This window comes from Camelus ferus, chromosome 16, assembly GCF_009834535.1.
Source record: "Camelus ferus isolate YT-003-E chromosome 16, BCGSAC_Cfer_1.0, whole genome shotgun sequence".
Taxonomy (NCBI): Eukaryota; Metazoa; Chordata; class Mammalia; order Artiodactyla; family Camelidae; genus Camelus; species Camelus ferus.
Window position 1 is genome coordinate 5,493,229 of NC_045711.1, and position 21,215 is coordinate 5,514,443.

General features: G+C 36.6%; 1 protein-coding gene across 1 annotated transcript in view; it reads right to left on the reverse strand.

Annotated features, from left to right (window-relative positions):
- Nucleotides 1–21,215, reverse strand: part of PPM1E (protein phosphatase, Mg2+/Mn2+ dependent 1E) — a 128,840-nt gene that overhangs the window by 10,230 nt on the left and 97,395 nt on the right. The window contains exons 2-4 of the mRNA XM_032498393.1: nt 11,041–11,159; nt 4,923–5,122; nt 596–784 (exon numbers count right to left, since the gene is read on the reverse strand). Of these exons, the coding sequence (XP_032354284.1) occupies nt 596–784; nt 4,923–5,122; nt 11,041–11,159 (508 nt within the window). The remainder of the gene's footprint in view (nt 1–595; nt 785–4,922; nt 5,123–11,040; nt 11,160–21,215) is intronic.

Consider the following 21,215-nt stretch of genomic DNA (forward strand, 5'->3'; position numbering starts at 1 on the left):
ATTCATTCAGAGTAAAACGTTAGGTCTGATTAACCTTAAGAAACTAGGACATGAGCTCTGACTTTTCTTCCTGTTTAAAAAAAAAAAAATCAGTTTAAGGATCATCTAAGGATTCACTCTCTGCAAGCAAGATTTTCCTCAAGAGATACACAGCAAAACACTGCCAACCAATTTAGAACCAAATGTATGGGAGAAATCCCAGCTTCTGTTTCTTTTTTAGATCATTGTTTTAATCACCACATCTAGATTTTTGTCAGCAAAAGTCTGCTTAAAGAGATGGTCCTGGTGTGAACCTGACAGGCAATGGTGAATAAGATAAAACTCACCTGCCAAATCCAGCAGTGGACTGGCTTTCTAGAAAAATTACAGCTTGGAATTTCTATACAGTACATGATAGCACCCCACTAAGTCTATTACTAAAAAGGGAGTTAGAACGACAACAGAACCCAATACTGTGTGTCAAGAATATAGTTTGGATGAGAGCTTTAAATAATGCCTACCCCAGGAGACACAATCCAAAGTAGCCCTTTAACCACCGAATCAGTTGAGCTCAGCCAGTGCATTCATGACCGGAACGGATGAGAAAATGACATACCTCCCTGGCTGCTTTCTGTACAAACCGCTCGTCAGTGACCCGGAAGGCCCGGCACAGGGCCTCAGCAGGATCATGGGGGAACATCTCCTGGCGTACTAAGTTAACGTGCAGGTGAATGGAAGCATAGATGGCCGCGTCCACGCCCCCATGGCCATCAAACACTGCAAAGTAAGCTTGTTCTTCCTGGTCCTGTCAGTGGAAACACGAACAGTTAAGGGTGTTAGGTACAGCGTAACGCAGATGAGCCAACCCCCTGCACTACTGCCCATCCTCCTCCACGACATTTGTCACCTAGATAAGGAGACTGAATGTTTCCTTTTTCTGACATGCCTGATCAACTGCTAAAATACCTGCAGTATCAGGGCATCTGTGTTTACACACCAGAACGCTGGAACACATCATGCCCAATTAGCTCGGGCTGAAGTGCCCTCTCTCACTATGAAAGCTGTTGTCCTGTACCGTGGAAACCACCCACTTACATTTGCTTCAAGCTTGCTGTTACAAGTTGTGGGGAGGGGGAGGAAAGGTATGAGAAGAAATGGAGCAAAGGCTATTCTGGATTGAGGATTTTTTTTCCAAAATAAAAGTATTTTAATAAAATTAGAAACAGAACAACAGGAATAATTGGCCTTCCAAGCATAAAGCCAATTAAATTAGATTGTTTAAAATGCACAGAGATAATGAGAGCATACACATACTTCTATAGTATGACCTTCATAAATCATCCACGGTCACACTGTATTCTCACCATAAATAACACTGTCTCTCAATTGGTTAGCCAAACTTGAGCTATGACAGATGTCTATATGCCCTGTACCTTGTCCCCTAATTTAAGATGTAGCTTCACATTTCCTTGCTCACCCACTGCTTGAAGCCCTAAGGCAACTGCCAGGGTCTTCCAAACCTGTCCTTTGTCTTGACAAAGGAAGCCTAATCACAAGATGACATTTAACCCATTAAGTACTTAGTTTTTCCTTTCTTTTCAAGTGTTTAAATCTCAGATCCAGCTCACTTGAGAGATCTGTAACTCCCTGAACTCTTACTGAATCCTGGGTTCCTTTTAGGCAACACTACGTAATGAGTTTCATTTGCAAGCTTTGATTTCTTCCTTGGGTTCAGAGAGCTCAGATGAGTCCAGGCCCTGTCATTCAAAGTAAATAAAATATACAAAGTAAATCATATAATTTTCTTGTACTTGTTTTCTCATCTATTAGGTAGGGATGAGTTGCTATGTCACGGGGCTTTGGAAGGACTACCAAGACAACAGGTATAATTGTGCATCGGGAAAAAGTTCTTTTTAAAGGATATACTACATTTACTAAAGTACCAAATATAAGTGTCCATAAAGTAATGATAACACCCTAATATCATGAAATCTTTATCTAATACAGCTATTACAGCTAGTTAATTTAGCAACTTAATCAATACCACCTATAATGTCATTAAAGATGATACTGATAAACAGAACTCTTTAGAAAAAAAGTCCTGACATGTAGAATTTCTACCTTGTACTAAAGAAATACTCATTTTTCAACAAGGGGTTGATATCCAAAACAAATAGTTCATACAACACAACATCAAAAAAACAACCCAATCAAAAAATGGGCAGAAGACCTAAGTAGACATTTTTCCAAAGATACACAGACGAATAACAGGCATATGAAAAAATGCTCAACATCACTAATTATTAGAGAAATGCAAATAGTAACTATGAGATATCACCTCACACCTGTCAGAATGGCTATCACCAGAAATTCTACAAATAACAAATGTTGGCGAGAATGTGGGAAAAAAAGAGAACCCTTATACACTGTTGATGGGAATGTAAATTGGTGCAGCCACTATGGAAAACAGAATAGAGGTTCCTCAAAAAACTAAAAATAGAACTACCATATGACCCAACAATTCCACTCCTGGATATATATCCAGAAAAAGCAAAAACACTAATTCAAAAAGATAGAGGCACCTCAATGTTCATGGCAGCACCTTTTACAATAGCCAAGACATGGAAACAACCCAAGTGTCCATCAACAGATGAATGAATAAAGAAGATATCATACACACACACACAACGGCGTATTACTTGGCCATAAAAAAAAAGGTGAAATTTTGCCATTTGTAACAGTGTGGATGGACCTGGAGGGTATTATGCTTAGTGAAATAAATGAGAGAAAATATGTATGTTATCACGTGGAATCTAAAAGATAAAACAAATGAATATAACAAAATGGAAACAGGCTCACAGAATAGGCAACAAACTAGTGGTTACCAGTGAGGAGAGGGAAGGGGGAGGGGTAAAATAAGGGGATTAAAAGGCACAAACTACTATGTATAAAATAAATAAGCTACAAGGATGTATTATGTAGTGCGGGGAATGTAGCCAATATAATAACTTTAAATGGAGTATAATCTATAATATTTTTAACTTACATGTTGTATATTTGAAACTAATATTGTATATCAATATACCTCAATAAAAATTTTTTATTTAAAATAAATAAATAGATTTTTTTTAATGCAGTCATTTTTAAACAATTCAATTGGCAGGGTAAGGGTAAAATGGAAAAATAGCATATCCAAGCAGTTTTTCAATGATGAGTGAGCTGCTGTGGGATCATTGCAGAGAGGAAGGGGGCAGTAACAGCTTTATGCAGGCATGAGAATATAACTTTAAACAATGTGAGACTGGTTGGAGATTCTTAAACAATACGCTATCAGAAGAAACAGAAAGGAGCCAAGTGGATCTCTTAAAAAAAGAAAATACTGCTGTGCCCCCCTGTTATAAAGACAATATATATTTATTCGGACTAGTAAAGAAGTGTACAGAAGGAGATAAATATCTACAATCCCACCATGGACAGACAGTCTTTTTTCTATACATACAAATTTTTAATAGAATAAGAATCATGATGTACATAAAATTTTATATCCTGCTTTTTGTCATTTATCCTATCACTGCATCTCCCCCATGTAACTAGGGATTACTCAGACATTATTTTAAATGGATATGTACTACACAGCCTATGAGCAGATCATAGTTATCATTTCCTATTTGTAATGATTTGATCATTTCCGGTTTTTTATTGACAATGTTGTGTAAAACACTTGTCAAATAAAACATACATAACAATTTTCTGCATTTCTGTTTCCTTGTAATACAAAATTAAAGGTATAATTATTAAATCAGAGGGTGTGAAAATTTATAAGGTTCTAAGTATATGTTGCCAAATTGACCTCAAAGCCTGCTGCATTGATAGCAAGGTGCTCCTTTCTCAGTTAGGCCTTTGGGTTGCTTCTGAGGCAAAATGAAAACCAACCAGATCAACAAACTGCAGTGATGCCCTCGAACCTGAGTGTAACCTTCCAGTGGGTGCAGTGATTTAAGGACTGTTGATCACACTGAGGCCTTTGGGGTTACACTTGCATGGTGTGGTATCAGCTGATCTACCTTGTAACGTAAGCACCAATTACCTGCCCACCATCACTGCTTATCAAATCATAACAGTCAGCTAAAATTTAAATTTAGCTCCTAAATGAAGGAAACAGCGTGCTTTGTATAATTCACTACATTGTAATTTTTAAGTTATGGACTTGAGTGAAGAAAAGAGGCAAGTGACAGGCAAAGGAAACAAACCTACCTCTGTTTGCATTAACATAAAAGAAAAAGAAGAGGAAGATAACAAGAAAATGGTTATTAAGTTGACAAGGCTCATATGATCCAATTTGTCAGTCACAGAGATTCATGAAATGTAACTCCAGCTACTTTCCTATCTCAGAAACCAAGATTTAAAAAAGAAAGTCACATGAAATCAGAAAACTGTCTCAGTCTCAAATTCATTCTTTTATGTTTGTGTTTTGTGTTGCTTCAGCAACAGAGTAATGTGGGAACTTAATAGACAATATTGGGTTATACTACAGAAATAGTTTCTTTAAAATAAAAACAGCTTTATTGAGATATAACAGTTTTCTTTTTTGTTTGTATGTTTATAAAATGTCTCTGGAAGGTTACGCAAGGACTGGTAACTTTGCTGGCCTCCATGGAGGGGAACTGAAGTGTCTGAGAGGCAAGGATAAGAGACAGATTGGTATTTTCTGACTACAAACCATGTGAATGCATTACCTATTCAAAATAAAATAAATATTCCTTTTCTTTTGTCTAAAGACAGCAAATTTGTGCCATTTTGCCCTTAGTCCTATTCCAGCCTATCCAAGGTATTTTTAGAGCATATTGGAAATTCTCCTGTTAGAAAACAGGTCCGTGATAGTGTTTTGTTTTGTTTTGTTTTGTTTTTAAGAATCTTACTGACTCTTCAGAAGCGCCCTTTACCTCTAGGTTGAAGAGCATATTAAAGTCGGGAATGCAGACGTGTTTGTCCTCCATTTTCCTGCGCATGTTTTTGATGGCGTGGATTGACGTCTCATAATAAAGCTGGGGTCTCCTGCGGAGAGGGAAGTCTTTCACCCAGCTGCAGCAAACCTCGTGTAGTTTGCTGAAGACAGAACGGGCCAGTTTCACTGTCTCAATCTCTGTGAAAGAAACACAGAAACCCCCAATGAAGAGTCTTGTAAAACCGCTTTTCACTTGCCCGCTTGGTAAAGACAGAAGTAGGTCACCTTAGTCAAACTCCTCCTGAATAGAGGAAATTCCTTCTCAAGAGAAAGGATGTGTTGCTTCTGAAGAGAGAAAATGACACCCCATCTAGTAGAAAATCATCCACTAGCAGCTGCCTCTAAGATGTCCTTCTGTCACAAGGAGAAAACCTCCGACCAGGCTGGACGTTTCCCTAGGCTGGACTTCTTCCAGCCTGGGAAGTGCTCTGGCCACTGCTACCTAGTTCAGAGTGCTTTTGTTTGGCTGCCATGGTTGTCATCTGGAGACCCAGGCCCCCTATGCTTAGAAGAATGACTGAAATATGAGCAGTGGTTATCCAACTAATTGGAAAATGAAAGGCTTATGAATACAGAGCATTTATTTGCAGGCTACAGGAGTAAGAAGAGTTTACTTTGATTACCATTCGTCTTAGTCTCTTTTCTGCTGACCTCTTCCTTCACCTCCCTCCAGTTCCCTAGCTTTTCTTCCCTATGACTGGTCATAATTCAGAACTACATTATGTATTCTTGTTATTTGATTTTTTTAATTAAAGTTTTAGGCAGTAGCTTAAATAGTTTAGACCATAGGTTAACAAGTGAGTCTAAAAGTTTTATATTTCTCTAAGGAAAATGTGCTTAAATTCTGTCCACGTGTGTAACCCTAGACAGAAAAAAGGAGGTGCCCATCAGAGCATTCCTCACCCTGGACTATTAAGTCTACTACTTGACCTATTAAGTGGAGCAGACGAGCCGACTTCTGCGGCTGTCTTGCATCCCTCGGTGGCTAGACAGATGTGTAAGCCTTTTAAGCAACACTGAGTAGTACTGAAGAGATTCTGTCTCACGTCGTCTTCCACTCAAGTTGTCCTGTACTCAAGCTGCAGCTTTGAAATAACCAAGGGAAGATTAGGTTGTCTCAGGCCAGTGTTTTAGAGGTTCCTCCTACATCCCAAGTGAAAAATTAAGAATTCTCAGAGAAAAAAAATTTTTTTATTTTACTAAATCCAATGTAGCTTGACAGCCTGAGAAAATGTGTGCCAGATGGGCAATGGCTGCACATGCCTCTTCTGATCTAGAACACAAATCTCAAAGGAGAGAGTGTGTGTTCTAGACTGGCCTAGGAACTTAGGTTCCCATTTTTTATTCCTTACCTTGCTGTTACCTTAATCTGTAACTACGTTTACCTGTTTTCTTATTCAAAACTCTTTTTTTTAATTGCTGTATTCAGAAAGCTGATCGCAAGGTTTTCGTTGCTTTTTTTTCCTCATTCACGTAATACAGGGTGGCAAACCCTGTTTGTGACTTTGTCCCCTTTGACATTTTTATATAATTAAAAATCAAGGGTACATTTGCAAGAGAAAAGAAGTTCAAAGAGCAAATACAACCTGAGGAGGTGTGTATGGGGGAAAAACTGAGGCCAATAGACAACCCAACATTTTCATCATTTTTAGCAACTCCAATCTTTTTTTTTTTAAAGCACCAGTTGCCAGAGACTGTCTCTTTCAGCCGGCAATTCCCTGTTTGTATAACTCCACCCCATCTGGTCTTTGCAGCAGCATATTCCCCCAAATGCAGACCCTACATTTGGGTGTGCATTCGACCCAATCAGAACAGAGGACTGCAAAACAGTAAGTGAATTCAGAAGCTCTGAGGGAGCATGGGGTGGAGTGAAACAAATAACTGATATTAACTATCAGGATAGTTCCCAGATTTCCAGATAATGATATAAAACATTGTATCATTCTCCGGCTTGAATACTTTTTATATCACTCTTATTATATAGGCCTGTACTGTCCAATAGGGTAGCTTACTAACCACATGTGGCAATTTAACTTTAAATTAGTTAAAATTAAATAAAATTAAAATTCAGTTTTTTGGTCACATTAACTATCTTTCAAGTACAAAATAACTATACACGGCCACTGGCTACCACGTTGGACAGTGCAGAGAGAGAACATTTCCATTAGTGTGTTGTCTGCTGGACAACACTGGTGTAGACATTTTAGTAACCACTGGACCCGTTCCCTACCCCTTCCCAGGAGTTCCTTCCCTGATGTTCCCATTACACTTTGTTCACACCATCTACTATAGCTCTTCCCACATTTTGTGACAATAGGTAACATTTATTGGGTATTTGCTACATTCTGTATCTCTGGAACATTTCACAAACAGGTAATACCGTTGTCAATCCCAGGCCTATCTGACTCACACCCATGTTCTACTTTCCCCAGATCAGACTGCAGTTAGAGACTGTGTCTTAATTGTCCCTGATTAGTCAGAGTACAGGACCCAGCAGATAGCAGGAGCTTGTTAGATGTTTATAGAATAAATGAATATGAAAACTTAAATAAATTAAATAATGACTAAAATATTAAAACATCTGTATGCTTCTTGAGTGTTTATTCTGCGTCACTGATCTCTCCAACTATTTCTACAATGGTGCCATTTCTTTAAAAATTAGTATAAGTTTATAACATGTTTTAATATAAAAGGAGGACTAATTTTCCTATTATTCTTAACTTTAAAAGATGTTCACTTGGGTAGTTTGATATGTTTATTCTTCCAGATGAACTAATTATTTTGCCAAGTTCAAGGGGGGGAAATCTGTTGCCACTGTGCTTGGGATCACATTGAATTTATAGAGTAATTTGGAAAAAATTGACTTCTTTTTCATACTAAGTCTTATCCAGGAACAGGTTATATTGTGCCATTAATTTAAATCCTTTTAATGTTGCTCAATAGAGTCTTAAAACAGGTCCTTCTTATTTCTTACTGAATTTATTCCTAGTTATTTTATTTATTTGCTGTTTTGAGTCAGAACTTTGCTTTAATGTGTTATTTGCCACCTAGCAAACATTCCTCTTTCTACCAGGAACATTTTCTTCTCTATTCTCAGTCCATGTGCACTAGGGGTAAAACATGTGATTCAGGTCTAGCCAGTTAGAGAATCACATTCCTCTGGCCATAGTTATTGGTTCAGGAATGGGAAATAACCCCAGTCAGGCTGATGAGAGTGAATCCTGTAATTTACATAAGAGCAACTGAATAAAATCACTCTTATTTTCCTGCTTGATTTGAACCTGGGCAGATGGAGATCTGGTGCTCTTAGCAGTCATTTTGCCACCACATGGAGCCTGTAAATAAAATCAGAATCAAAGAGAGTGCAGCTGAGAGCTGGAGCAATGCCAGGTCCTAATGTCATCATGTGGAGCCTTGAATCTAGCGGCACAGCTCTTACCTTGAAGGGTAGCCAATACTGTTGTACTGAAGCCAGTTTGAATTGTGTTAACGGCCACTTGCAACTAAAAAATTCTTGAGTATACTTTAAGCATAAATGTTAGATTTTTGGTATGAGCCAGATTTTGTCCTACAGTGTCCAAGATGTAATCTAGTTCTACTTTATTAAGTACATATTTAAAATTACGAGTGAATATTGAATTTTATCAAATGCTTCTTTGGGCATCTTTAGAGATTACTCTGGTTTTTTTTTTCTTTTGACCTATTAATAAATACAAATTATGCTAATAAACTTCCCAATATTTTTGGTTTTTTCACTGCTGTTTCTCCAGCCCAGTGCTAAGCATATGGTAGGCCCTCAATAAAATACTCATCAAATGAATTAATTGTTGTACTCAGCATACAAATATTTTACTTAAGATTTTTTTTTACATTGATTACTAACACTGATCTCTCATTTCTTATTTTAGTTTTGTCTTGGGCAAGTTCTGCTATCAGTGTTATGCTACGCAAATTTTCCATCCCTTTCTATGCAACTGGATAATTCATTTTAAAAAGCATTGGAATTATCTGTCATTGACTGTAAATGTTCACCTGCAGAATCACCTACTCCTTGTCCTTTTAGGAAGATAGCTCCTTGACAATCTTCTCAATCTCTTTCTATTCTTAGGTACAGTTTTGGTAATTTGTATATTTCTAGGAAAAAAACCAGAGTTTTCATAATTTACACAAAGTTTTCATAATTCTTTTAATTTCCTCTGTGTTAGTGATCATTTTCACCTTATTTTTAACTTTTACAGGACATTTCAAATTGATTTTAGGTTGTCTGGAGAGAACTTATATCTGCCAACAGATATGCAAGGTTGTTTAACAAACATCCTATTAGGGATGACTTAAACATAAAAAGAACTTGAAGGATTTTTTTTTCTTTAAGTCTGTTTCTGGAAACACCTAAGAGGAGAGACAAAAGACATTTCAGTAAGGACTTCAGTGCCTTTAGGACAATGACAGCAGACCTTATTCAGTATGCTCACTTCCCACTCTGATGTGTGGATAAACACAATACGCCCTGTAGACATTCTCCTAGCATAGTTCACGCTGAGTGATTTGGGTTAAACAGATTAAGGATTTGCAAATAGTTAAGAATTATAATAGATCATTCTGAATCACAGCAATGGCATGGAGACATTACTGGATTCTCTCTTGGAAAAATGTAAAATCAGAATGACCAATGATATCCACCAAAAGGAAAACCCTTCATTTCACTTTTGCTAGCTGATAGGGGTTCAGAAAATTCTTTCAAAATAGGCACATAGGGCAACACTTCACTCTTGCCACTTCTGCAGGAAGTGGTGTAAGAACATCATTATATATATAATTGCTGCTTGAAATGAAAAAATAAAATAAATTAAAATACAATACAATACAATACAATACAATAAATAAAATAAAATAAAATAAAATAAAATAAAATAGGTGCGAAAAGGAGAAAATTGTCCAAAGTAGCAGTCCACCCCCTCACAGCTGTAAATTACTCATTAGTCATTAATGTCACTGTGCTGAGCTAGAGCTGAGTCAGCCATCACCCTGGCTGCAGTGAAGCAGAATTTAATCTCCCTCATCTTTTCATTACAGGGCTTTTATTTCATGCATCAGTACCAGAGGAAAGACCAATGCTTTGTAGCAGGAATTCCATCCAACTTGACTCTGGAACAATTTGGTTCCAAGCGAATCAATTACTCTCAGTAAAAACAAGCAGAGGAATTCCTTCCTTGCCAAATTTCTATCAAAAATGATCTGAGAGAGAAAGGAAGAACAAGGATGTTTACTTTTATATCTGCCTCACATTCTCTGGGATCTAGCTCTGATCCATTAATACATGCTTTGCTCCTTACGTACCACATTTAAAGGCAATGCTTAAAATAAAACAAGTAGAATGAAACATTGAAATTCCTCAATTTTGAGTAGCAATTCCCTAATTTTTGCAAAAATCAGTATTTTTTAGAATCTGTCAAATATGTATAAGCTTAAAACATTAATAAATATGCCTTCATTAATAAATAAAGCCTCACAATTTACCTGGAAAAAAGATGTACAATTATCTATGCACTTAAATCACATGTCACATACTTGTCGTAAAGAGCTTTATTGCTTGGCAGATAAAAATTTAATTAATGAGTTTTGTTACAACTGATTTCTTGAATTCTTCCCTGATTTTTTTACTTAACTTCTTAAAGATAAGCTAACATTTTAAATAGGTTTTCTCAAAGTCTCCTTCCCCTCTCTTACTCATGTGAAGTTGTGTCTTCACATTTCTCACTTTATTCTTTCCATTTATCTAGATATTATTTATGATAATATATTGTTAGGATAATCTCTTGTTCCAGTTACCTTCACATGGTTTCAAAATATGCCTGTATTTTTCCCCTCCTTTTCCCTACTTTTATTGATTAGCTTGAAAAAATATTTTTTCCGTTTTTTTTTTCTCTTGCTTACTGCTGTAAAATCAAGCAGTAGGTAAACATGACCAGATATAGTATTTTGCAGACATTTTCTGTGGATCACTACACATGAAAAGATTTTAATACTTTAAACAAACAATGTTGAAAGGTCCTCACCCACAGTCCCTTCTGTGCCAACCATTTCCTTTGGAATATAATGTGCAGAAAGATCACTCTGAAGGACTTCGTCTGATGTGGCTCTGGCTAAAGCAGCAGCCAAAAAGGAAGGGCAGTTACTGAAAGAGAAAAATAAAAGGCTATTTCAGTAAGAAGTAGGAATCATCACATTTAACATTAATAATTACTTATTATTATTAACATACTGTCTCAAAATTATACCTTTAAACAATATTCAGTGCCTGTTTGTTGAGACCATGTTATGTGCTTGGCACTCTGCCCAGACACTGGGTATGTACTTGTGAATAACACGGACATGGCCCCTGATCTGGTGGGGCTGACAGCCTGGTTAGGGACACATGATAAATAAGTAAACAAATAAGATATGACTTAAAATTGGGATAAGCTTTATAAAGGAAACAAACAGGATAGAGAACAATAAAGGGGAGTACCTACTAGAACAGTCAGGAATGCCATGCCTCAGGCCTGTAGGGGTGGCAAGTTGGGAGAAAATATTCCAGGCAGAGACTTAGCATGTGTACAGACCCTTTCTGAGAGCTCGGTATGTTTGAGGAACTGAAAGAAGCCCAAAGATTAAGTACAGTGGGTAAGGGGGAAGGAGGTGGGGAATAAGGTCAGAGGAACAGGAATAGGCCAGTTTTATGGATCTTTTAGACCATGGTAAGGAATTCGGATTTTACTCAAAATGCAGTGGGAAAACATGGAAGATTGTGAGCAAGAGAGTGTCATAACCAGACATATTAATTAATTACTTTTCAAAGGAAATTGGAAGGGAGCAAGAATGAAGGAGAATGACCAATAAGGAGCTTGCTGTAATCCAGGTGAGATGAAAAAAAGTGAGTATATTTTGGAGAAAGAAAATATAGAACTCGCTGATTACTGAATGTAGAGGTGAAAGAGAGAAAAAAAGGCTGAGTCCTGGGCTTTGGTCTGAACAATTAGGTGAATGAATGATGGCCACCATTCACCGAGATGGAAAAATCAGGAAAAGGACAAGTTTGTGGAGGCAAAGGGGTAAAGCAGAAAACAAGAGTTCATTTTAGCCATGTTAACTTGGAAAAATCTGTACGATATCCTAGTGAAGATGTCGAATGGTTAACTAGATATGTTAGTGTGGAGCTCAGAGATGTTAGGAAATTTGGATGCTATGAATGTATGAACAGTATTTCAAACTATAGAAATAGAATAGAGCGCATAGAGAAAACATAAAAAGAGAATTGCTATGGACCAGTGCCTATATGCCTCCTATTTTCCCCCTTTTGAAATAGGAAGATTATCTTATTGCTCACCATTGTACGTTGGGTAGTAGTGGGGAAGCGGGTAGATAATTTGCCTCTTTAGTTCCCAAGTTTTCAAATCAAATGGAACTATGCTGAAGGAGCTGTCATCAAGAAATTAAACCCGAGGAATCTTATCTGGACCAAACCTCACTGACATCCTGAACCTCAAGCATGAACCTGCTGTCATTAAGGGATGAAACTGGGAGACTGAGGGGTATTCTGCATGTAGGAAAGATGTGAATTGTGTGGCCAGAAGAGACTGTGGCAGACTGTTTTCCCACATGCTCTTTAAGAAACTTACCATTCCACATGAAGAGACAGAATCTGTTTCCCCTTCTTCGAATGTGAATGAGATGAAAACAGAAGTGGCAAAAGTGATGCTGTGTGATTTCTGAGACTACATAGCACCCCCCTGGCTTTCTCTTCTCTCTTCCTCCCCTTCCTCCTTTTCCTCTCCCTTGTCCCCCCATCTCCTCCCCCTGGGACATGGACAGGCTCATGTGGGTGTCAAATGAGGTTCCCAGTCAATAGCTATTATCATCTGCTTGACATGTAACGGCACAGGCCTTCAGATGATACCAGTCCCAGTCTGAGTCTTCCTGCTGAGGCCCCAGACATCATGAGACAGAGACAAGCTGACCCTGCTTTACTCAGTTGGAGTTCCTGGCCCAAAGAAACTGTGAGCATAATAAATGATTGTTTTATGCCACTAAGTTCTGTACAATTTGTTACACAGCCATAACTGAAAACCCAACATCCAGAAGCTTGGTAGAAGAGAGGAACATTAAATACTGAAAAGAAATAGCAAGATAAGTAAAAGGAGAACCAAGAGAGTAGAATATTTGAAGGAGGGAATGGTCAACTGGTCCAATGGTCAATTTGAAGGAGGGAATGTGTCAATACTGCTGAGAAGTCAAATAAGATAAGAGAAAATTTAGATATTGAATTTAGTAACATGTAAATCATTGACTGAGTGCCAAGGCAATTCAAAGGAGAAAGAAGAGTCTTTTCCACAAATGATGCTGGGATAACTGGATATCTACACACAAAATAAACAAGTTACCCTCTTTCCTTACACCATTCACAAAAATTTACTCAAAATGGATCAAGGACCTAAATGTGAGCTAAAACTATAAAAATCTTGAAAGAAAACATAGAAGTAAAATGTCATGACCTTGGACTAGGCAACGGTTTTCCTAAATATGACAACCAAAAATACAAGCAACAAAAGAAAAAAAAGAGTTAAATTGAACTACATCAGAATTTAAAACTTTCATGCCACAAATCAAGAAAATAAAAACACAACTCACAGAACAGTAGAAATATCTGCATATATCTGATGAGGAACTGGTATCTGGTATAAAGAACTCTTATAACTTCATAATAAAAAGAAAACCCAATTTTAAAGTGGAAAAGGGGTGTTTCTCCAAAGAAGATATACAAATGGCCAATAAACACATGAAAAGATGTTCAACATCATTAGTCATTAAGGAAATGCTAATCAAAACCACAATGAGATACTATTTCAAACCCACAGGATGACTATAATCAAAAAGACAGGTAGTGTAACAAGTGTTGGCAACTACGTGGAAAAATTGGGAACTCTCATAGATCTCTGGTGGGAATGTGAAATGGTGGAGCAGCTTTGGCAGTCCTTAAAATCTTACACATAACACTGGATTGGCCTAGCAATTCCACTCATAGGTGCATATCCAAGAGAAATAAAACTATACATCCACACAAAAACTTGTACATGAATGTTCATAGTATTACTCATAATAGCCAAAAGTAGAACCAACCATATGTCCATCAATGGATTATGGATAAATACAAGGCAGTATATTCATATAAAGGAATATTATTCAGCCATAAAAGAATATTGATATATACAAAAACATGGATAAGACTTGAAGACATTATGGTAGATGACAGAAGCTAGTCACAAAAGACCACATATTGTACGATTCCATTTATATGCGAGGTTCAGAATTAGCAAATCTATAGAAACAGTAGAGTAGTGGCAGCCTTGTGCTGTGCCCAGGGGTGAGGTGAGCAGGGGCGTTTCTTTTGGGGGTAAGTAAAAATACTCTAAATCTTAGATTATAGTGATGGTTAAACAATTCTGAATATACTAAAACCATCGTACGCTTTAAATGGGCAACTTTGATGGTATGTGAATTATATCTCAGTGAAGATTTTTAAAAAGCCATTGACTTTGTCAAGAACCACTGAACAGTGGAAATGAAAATCAGATTAGAATGAGTTAGTAAATGGGAGGCAAGGAGGTATGGCAGTGAAGGAAAATGGGGCAGTATCTGAAAGGGGATGTAGGGACCAGGGAAGTTTGTTGTTTTAGAATGGTATCAAATTGGACTGTATACTAAATGAAATCATCTAATAGTGAAAGATTGATAGATCACATGGGAGAGAGGGGATGGCCAAAGGAGCCAAATGCTTGAGAAAGAAAGAAGGGATAAGATCCAATCCATATATGGAAATACTAACCTTTGATAGGATGTGGCACATTTCCTTACTGGAAAAGGAAGGAAGAAAAAGGATACAGGTGCAGGTAGGTTTCCAGATTTCTTAGTAGGAAAACAAGAGAATTCTCATCTAATGGTTTGATTCAACAATAACTTATTGAGGCTCATTGTGTTACAGGCACTGTTCTAGTGCTCAGGATATATATATATATATATGACCATAAAAGACAAAACCCCCGTCTTTGGAGCTTACATTCTAGAGAACAGCTTCTCAATGAAGTATGAGGCTAGATCAGCAGTTCTCAAACTTGTACACGCATCAGAATCACCTATAGGGGTTGTTAAAACACAGATTTCTGGTCTCCATCCTCAGTTTCTGACTCAGTAGGCCCAGAGTCTGAGAATTTTCATTTCTAACATGTTCCCAGATGATGTTTACACTGGTGGTATGGGGACCACATTTTGAAAACCACTGGGTTAGATCATCAACTGGGTGGTGAGGGTTGAAAGCATGTGGGGGAGGAGGGATGAAGAGAAAGTAGATATGAAATAGTCCTATCAGACAGTAGTAAGACTGTCAGACAATGCTAAGGGATTATTTGAAGCTTGAGACAATTTTTAAATTAAATTAGTCTTTCTGTGTATATGATTTTCTCCATCTATGTTCATGTGCAACAATATAGGTAAATTAAAATAATTGTCTAGTTCATCAAGATTTGAAGTTTTGCAAGGTGAGTACTATAAAGCAGAGACATGGAAGTTGAGGATATGATTACAATGTTAGACCATGGACTCTAAGTTGGCGAAGAAAGAAACAGACATGAGTTGCAAATCAATGTGGTATAAGTGTAATTAAAGAATTACAGCGGGAGTACTTGGGCATATAAACTAAAAGGACAGAATGTTGTAGTCTGAGAACAGAATGCTTGTGTGTACAATTTCGAAGCTGCAGATTTTTGTGATAACAAGGTTTAGGTGGGACCAAGAAAGTGAGTGGTTTAGTAACAGATAAAATGGCAATGTCCTCAAGGAAAAAAAACTTAGAAAATTATCTTTATCATTCATCAATATTTTCAAATTATAGGTTATGGGCCATTAGTGGATAATTAAATCAATTTATGAATCGTGACCAGCATTAAAAAAAAAAGTAAATAGGGTACATGAGGTAAGGCTAAATATTCCAGATATATATGTAAGTATATACTGAATCCTGATCATGACAGAAAAAAAAATTGAAAGCCACTGCCCTTTAACAATTATAAAATAAATTTATGGCATCCCTTGAAATCAAAATGCTTTATAAACAATTACCATTTCTCATTTCACGCTAAGTTAATTGAATTCTTCTTGATGAGTCAAAGTCTTTCTTCACGGACCTAAACTCTGTCAGCATGGCTTGTCTTTACCTTCTGTCACGCTTTTACTTGATTAACTAGACACATCCAGATAGTTTGCCTAAGTGGACTTTTAGTATATAGTTATAACATTTACTTGATCCCATTGCTGTTTTAAAATTTATATTTAAAAAATATCTGAAAACCTTTATTGTAATCTTGTTTCCTAGCATTCCCCCCCAAAAAGGGTATCTCTTGTGTAATTATTAAACTATCTGGATCTAGGTTCACCAAAGGTAAGAATATAAAAACTTTAGAGAATAAGGCAAGAACCATAAGTCCCATTAATGTGTCATCTGCAACACATTTTTAGTCACAGTTAATGTAATTTTTTACTTTTTGTCAGACAGAATGAAAATATTTTCAGTGAAGTAGGGAGAAGGATTAGGTGACTAATAGCTAGATATAAAACATCAAGCTAGACACCTCACCCACATCAGCTATTCCTACATGTCAGAAAGCTGTAACACTTAGCATGAATAAGTTCTTACCGTTTTGACTCTGAATTGAAAGTGATTATTTCTGAAAAATCAGAATTGCAAATACATTTTAAAACATAGTCACATCAGAGAATATTTAATACGACTCAAATAAAAGCCTATCATTAAAGCTTGTCATTTTGAAGAGAATTACTGAGAGCGACTAACATGATAATAACATGGCAAACTGCTTTCTTTCATCATTTCTCATACAATGCTTGAAAGATCCTCATACAGAAGGTTTTAAAGTTTTAAAGTTTGGCAAATGTATTGCATAGCAAATATCAGAGGAGGACCGATAATCATGGCAGCCTGGAGAAGTGGGGTTACAAATACTATTATGTTGAGAACACTGCTGCAGTAGAATATGAAATATGATTTGTTATTTTTTAATTTTTGCAGTGTGTGTCATTGTGAGGGACTGCTCTTTTAAAATCAAATTAATCTTGTTAGGCCCTTCAAATATAGTCCAAAAACACTCCTTTGCTATTTACATATATTAACAGATATTTCTAAAGTGCTTACCATTCCTATCTTCAAGCAATTTGCATCCTGAGAACAAAAGGAAATGTGTTTTCATACATACAAATTTGTTATTTTCTTGTTTGTTTTTGGAATCAAAGTACAGACTTTATATATTCATAGATAAAAATAAAATCCTTGTCTAGTTTATGTCTAAGCCAAATATAAACTGTATGCATAAACAGCTTTTGAACAATGTTGAAATATCATTAATTAGGGGTCCAGTTAGTTTTCATGTTTAAGTTTGGTCACATAAATAAAATATTCCACTTCATCAAAGCTATATGCTAATGAATACATGAATGCACATTTGGATTTCTGCATATACTGACTTTCTCAACACTATATATTGTGAAACAGAAATCCAGCTCTACTAAGGTTCATTAACTGAACTCTGTAAACAAAGCTAACAATAGGAGTTCTTCAGACACACAGAATATACCCCATTTTCATGAATGTTCTGACTGTTCTTCCCTGCTGCTCGTATTGGCTAGTGTCATCTTTATCCTCAGAATATTTATCTGGGTAGGTCAATCTTGAGCCCTCAATTCTATTTCAGAAATAACCAAAGCCCAAAACATGCTTGGTGGAAGATTTTGAATCATAAAAATACATCTGTATTCTAGTGACCTTCAACAGTTTAGTACTCATCAATGTTTATACACATTATTTAATGTTGTTTTATTTTAAATCAGTCTTTTCCAAATTTAAAAAGCAATACAGTATATCTGGGAGCAGTATTTAAGGATGAACCAAAAAAAAAAAAAAAAAGGATGAAGCAGATGTTAAGTAACTGTTATGGATTAAAAGTTTCTGCCCCTCCCCTAAATTCATATGTTGAAATTCTAACCCCCCATGTCATGGTATTTGGAGATGGAGCCTTTGGGAGATGATTAGGTGATGAGAGTGGAGCCCTCATGAATGGGATTAGTGCCCTTAGGAAAACGACCCCAGAGAGCTCTCTTGGCCCTTCCACCAGGTGAGGACACAAGGATAAGACAGTTATCTGTAAGCCAGAAAACATGCCCTCACTAGACACCAAATCTACCAGTGCTTTGATTTTGGACTTCCTAGCCTTCAGAACTGTGAGAAATAAATTTCTGTTGTTTATAAACCTTCCAGTCTATGGTAATTTGTTAAAGCAGCCCAAATGGACTAAGAAAATCATTATGGGAACTACTCAAATCATTATCACAATTAGTGGATCAGCATAGAGAAGCAAAACTTCAGTACTGAGTATGTTCATTTCTTATGCTGTAGATTTCTTTAGATTTCACAATGGGGGCAAGTCATAGGAGAATCCCTAGCATGACTTTCACCTACAGTGCTTGCAAGGATTTTTTTTTAAATGAGGAAGAATAATCAGGGATCACTACTAACTCTGAAGCCTGGACATAAACAGTTGCACACAAAGGAGACCTAAAATTTCTGCCAACTTATCATTTAATTGCTATTCAGCTAACTTGTTTGAGACAGGAGGTTATAGCAGAAATAGGAGTTAGAAAGCTGGGTTCTAATGCTAGCTGGGTAACCTTAGAAAAGATGCTTAAACTCTCTGGACTTCAGTTTTCTCAATGGGAAAACTAAAGAAATTGAAATAAAATAACTCAAGTCTCTTCCAGTTTAAAATTCTAATTCTATGATTCTATTCCAATAAGGTTTTGAATTTCAAAGATGGGACAAACACAGTTTAAAGGTATAAATTAACACACTTCAGATCCAAACAAATATTTTATATTTACCAGCAGAATGGAAATAAACTCTATATATTCCTTTTGTAAGCAATATGGGGATACTCTGCTTAACGAACTAGGTGTCTTCTTAAAAGCTGAATGTATATTTACATTGATAAACGTAATCAATTCTTGCAGTGAATCCACCAGTTAGGAAAGAATTCCTCAGATTTTGTATAGCTTGTTTTCTTAAAGAGACATGTCTATACCATAAACACCAGATAAAATAATATCGTTACCAACTGGTTATGAAGCTTTATATTTCAAACAAGAGAGTACAATTTCGTACCTTTTAAAAAATGTTTACAAGGGCTTATTATTCTTTCTCCCCTCTGTAGGCTGACATGAATCAGATCCTATTTTTCCATTAGAGAAAAGGAAAGGAGTTAGATTGGAACTGACTACGAAATCTGACCCTTTCAGCACTACATACTGCCTGCCATCTTGGTATGAAGCAGAAACCAATAGATAAGTAGATTAGTCTAGCATAAAAACACTTAATTTGCATTCATATACAAATATCATGGGTGCATAAGGTCTGTTAGATGGACGGGATAGTATTTTAGTCAGGTCTTTTTTCTAAGTTGACTTGTTAGTATCTTCCACATGCATGTGAATACACATTTTAAGACTACAGACTGAATTCTTGTTATAAACCAAGCCAGGAAGCATTTTCCTTACAATGACAAACCTACACAAATCACTAAAGACGTTATTAGATAAATTAGAGGTTTAAAAGTACATCCTTCCTGACACTGGCAACGTGGGCGTCGGCACAGCACCCACAGCTGTGTTTCAGCAGTCTTGGCACAGCATTGCTAAGGTTATAGAAATTCTTGGAGGTGGGAAGTTTCCATCAATTAACTTTGAGAGATACTCGTCTGGAGCAGCTTCATCTCAGCCCACGTATTACGATGATGCTACCTACTCAGTATGTCCTTGCTAGGGTGACGAGACGTAAATGTTGAATTTCTGATCAATCCCCTCCCCCAAGTTACGCATATGTATTCTAAATCTAGAATAACACATTAATTTAAAAATAAAGGCAAATTCTCCACCAGGCTTGGTATTCTTTTTCTTAGTGGACCAAATGGAGTTAAAAATCAGGGCTCAATTTTTTCCTCTTTAAGCTATTTTCTTTTCTTTCTATAGCAACCTCTAGGAATGCCACCTGGAGTCAGCTGATTGTAATGCCCACACATCACAGATTCTCTTAGGTTTTCTGAATATAAATAATGTTACCTACCAAATGACTAGTTCCTGAAGTTCTGGGTTTGGGGTTCTTATAACAGAAATCTCATTCCCTCTGGTTGCTGTCAGTGTAATCTTAACAGTCATTTGTTCACACTGACCAGGTTGATATTCAAGCAAAGCCAACAGTATCCTAAATTTTCTGTGAACAGCAGTCTAGACGTTACACATTTACCAAAGATCAAACTACCACTAGTGCCATAAGACCACAAAAAGAAGAGAGCTTAGCAGTGATTATCTTCTTTGTCATTATTCCTCCACGACTAAAAGGAATCAAATTGCACAAGTTTACTGAAACTTGTCAACATCACCAGACATACCTGCTGCTAGTTCCTACAGTCGATTCTCAGGTTCATCTCACTTAGGAGCATATGAATTCTTATTATTCCCTCAACTTTGATGTACTTCCTTCTCTAGGTTTCTAGAATATTGACTTTCACAGGATTCTGTATTCTCAATCTCTTTTGATGGTTCTTCTCTTTCTTCCTGTACTTGGAATTCCTCTTACCATCTTGTAAGTCTTTTCTTTTCCTTTTTGTATAGCCTTTATCAATTTCTAGCATACTATATGCATTTCTTATTTCTTATGTTTATTGTTTATTTTATGAACCCATTCTTACTCCCACTAGACTGCAGATGTTTTTGTCTGCTTTTGGTCACTGATGCCTAATGTCCAGATCAGTGCCCTGGCACAGAGTGATCAATAATTATCTGCTGAATACATAAACTTCTGTCTTCTTGATTTATATATGTTTAAGCCATTCCCTGACTCCTTAGAATGAATGTTTCTTGCGAGTAGCAAATCAATACATTTATGAAAGAGTATTCCACATAACATGATATTGAGTTCTTACGTGTAGGCTACAAAGCTTGGGCTAGCATTACTAGACAGGTGATAACCATTGGCAAGTGGGAATTACGGTTATATTTACACTTACACTGACACCTCATTTATACCAGAGGCTTTGGTCCCTTTCACTAAGAGATAATATATTAAAAATTTTTAAATATG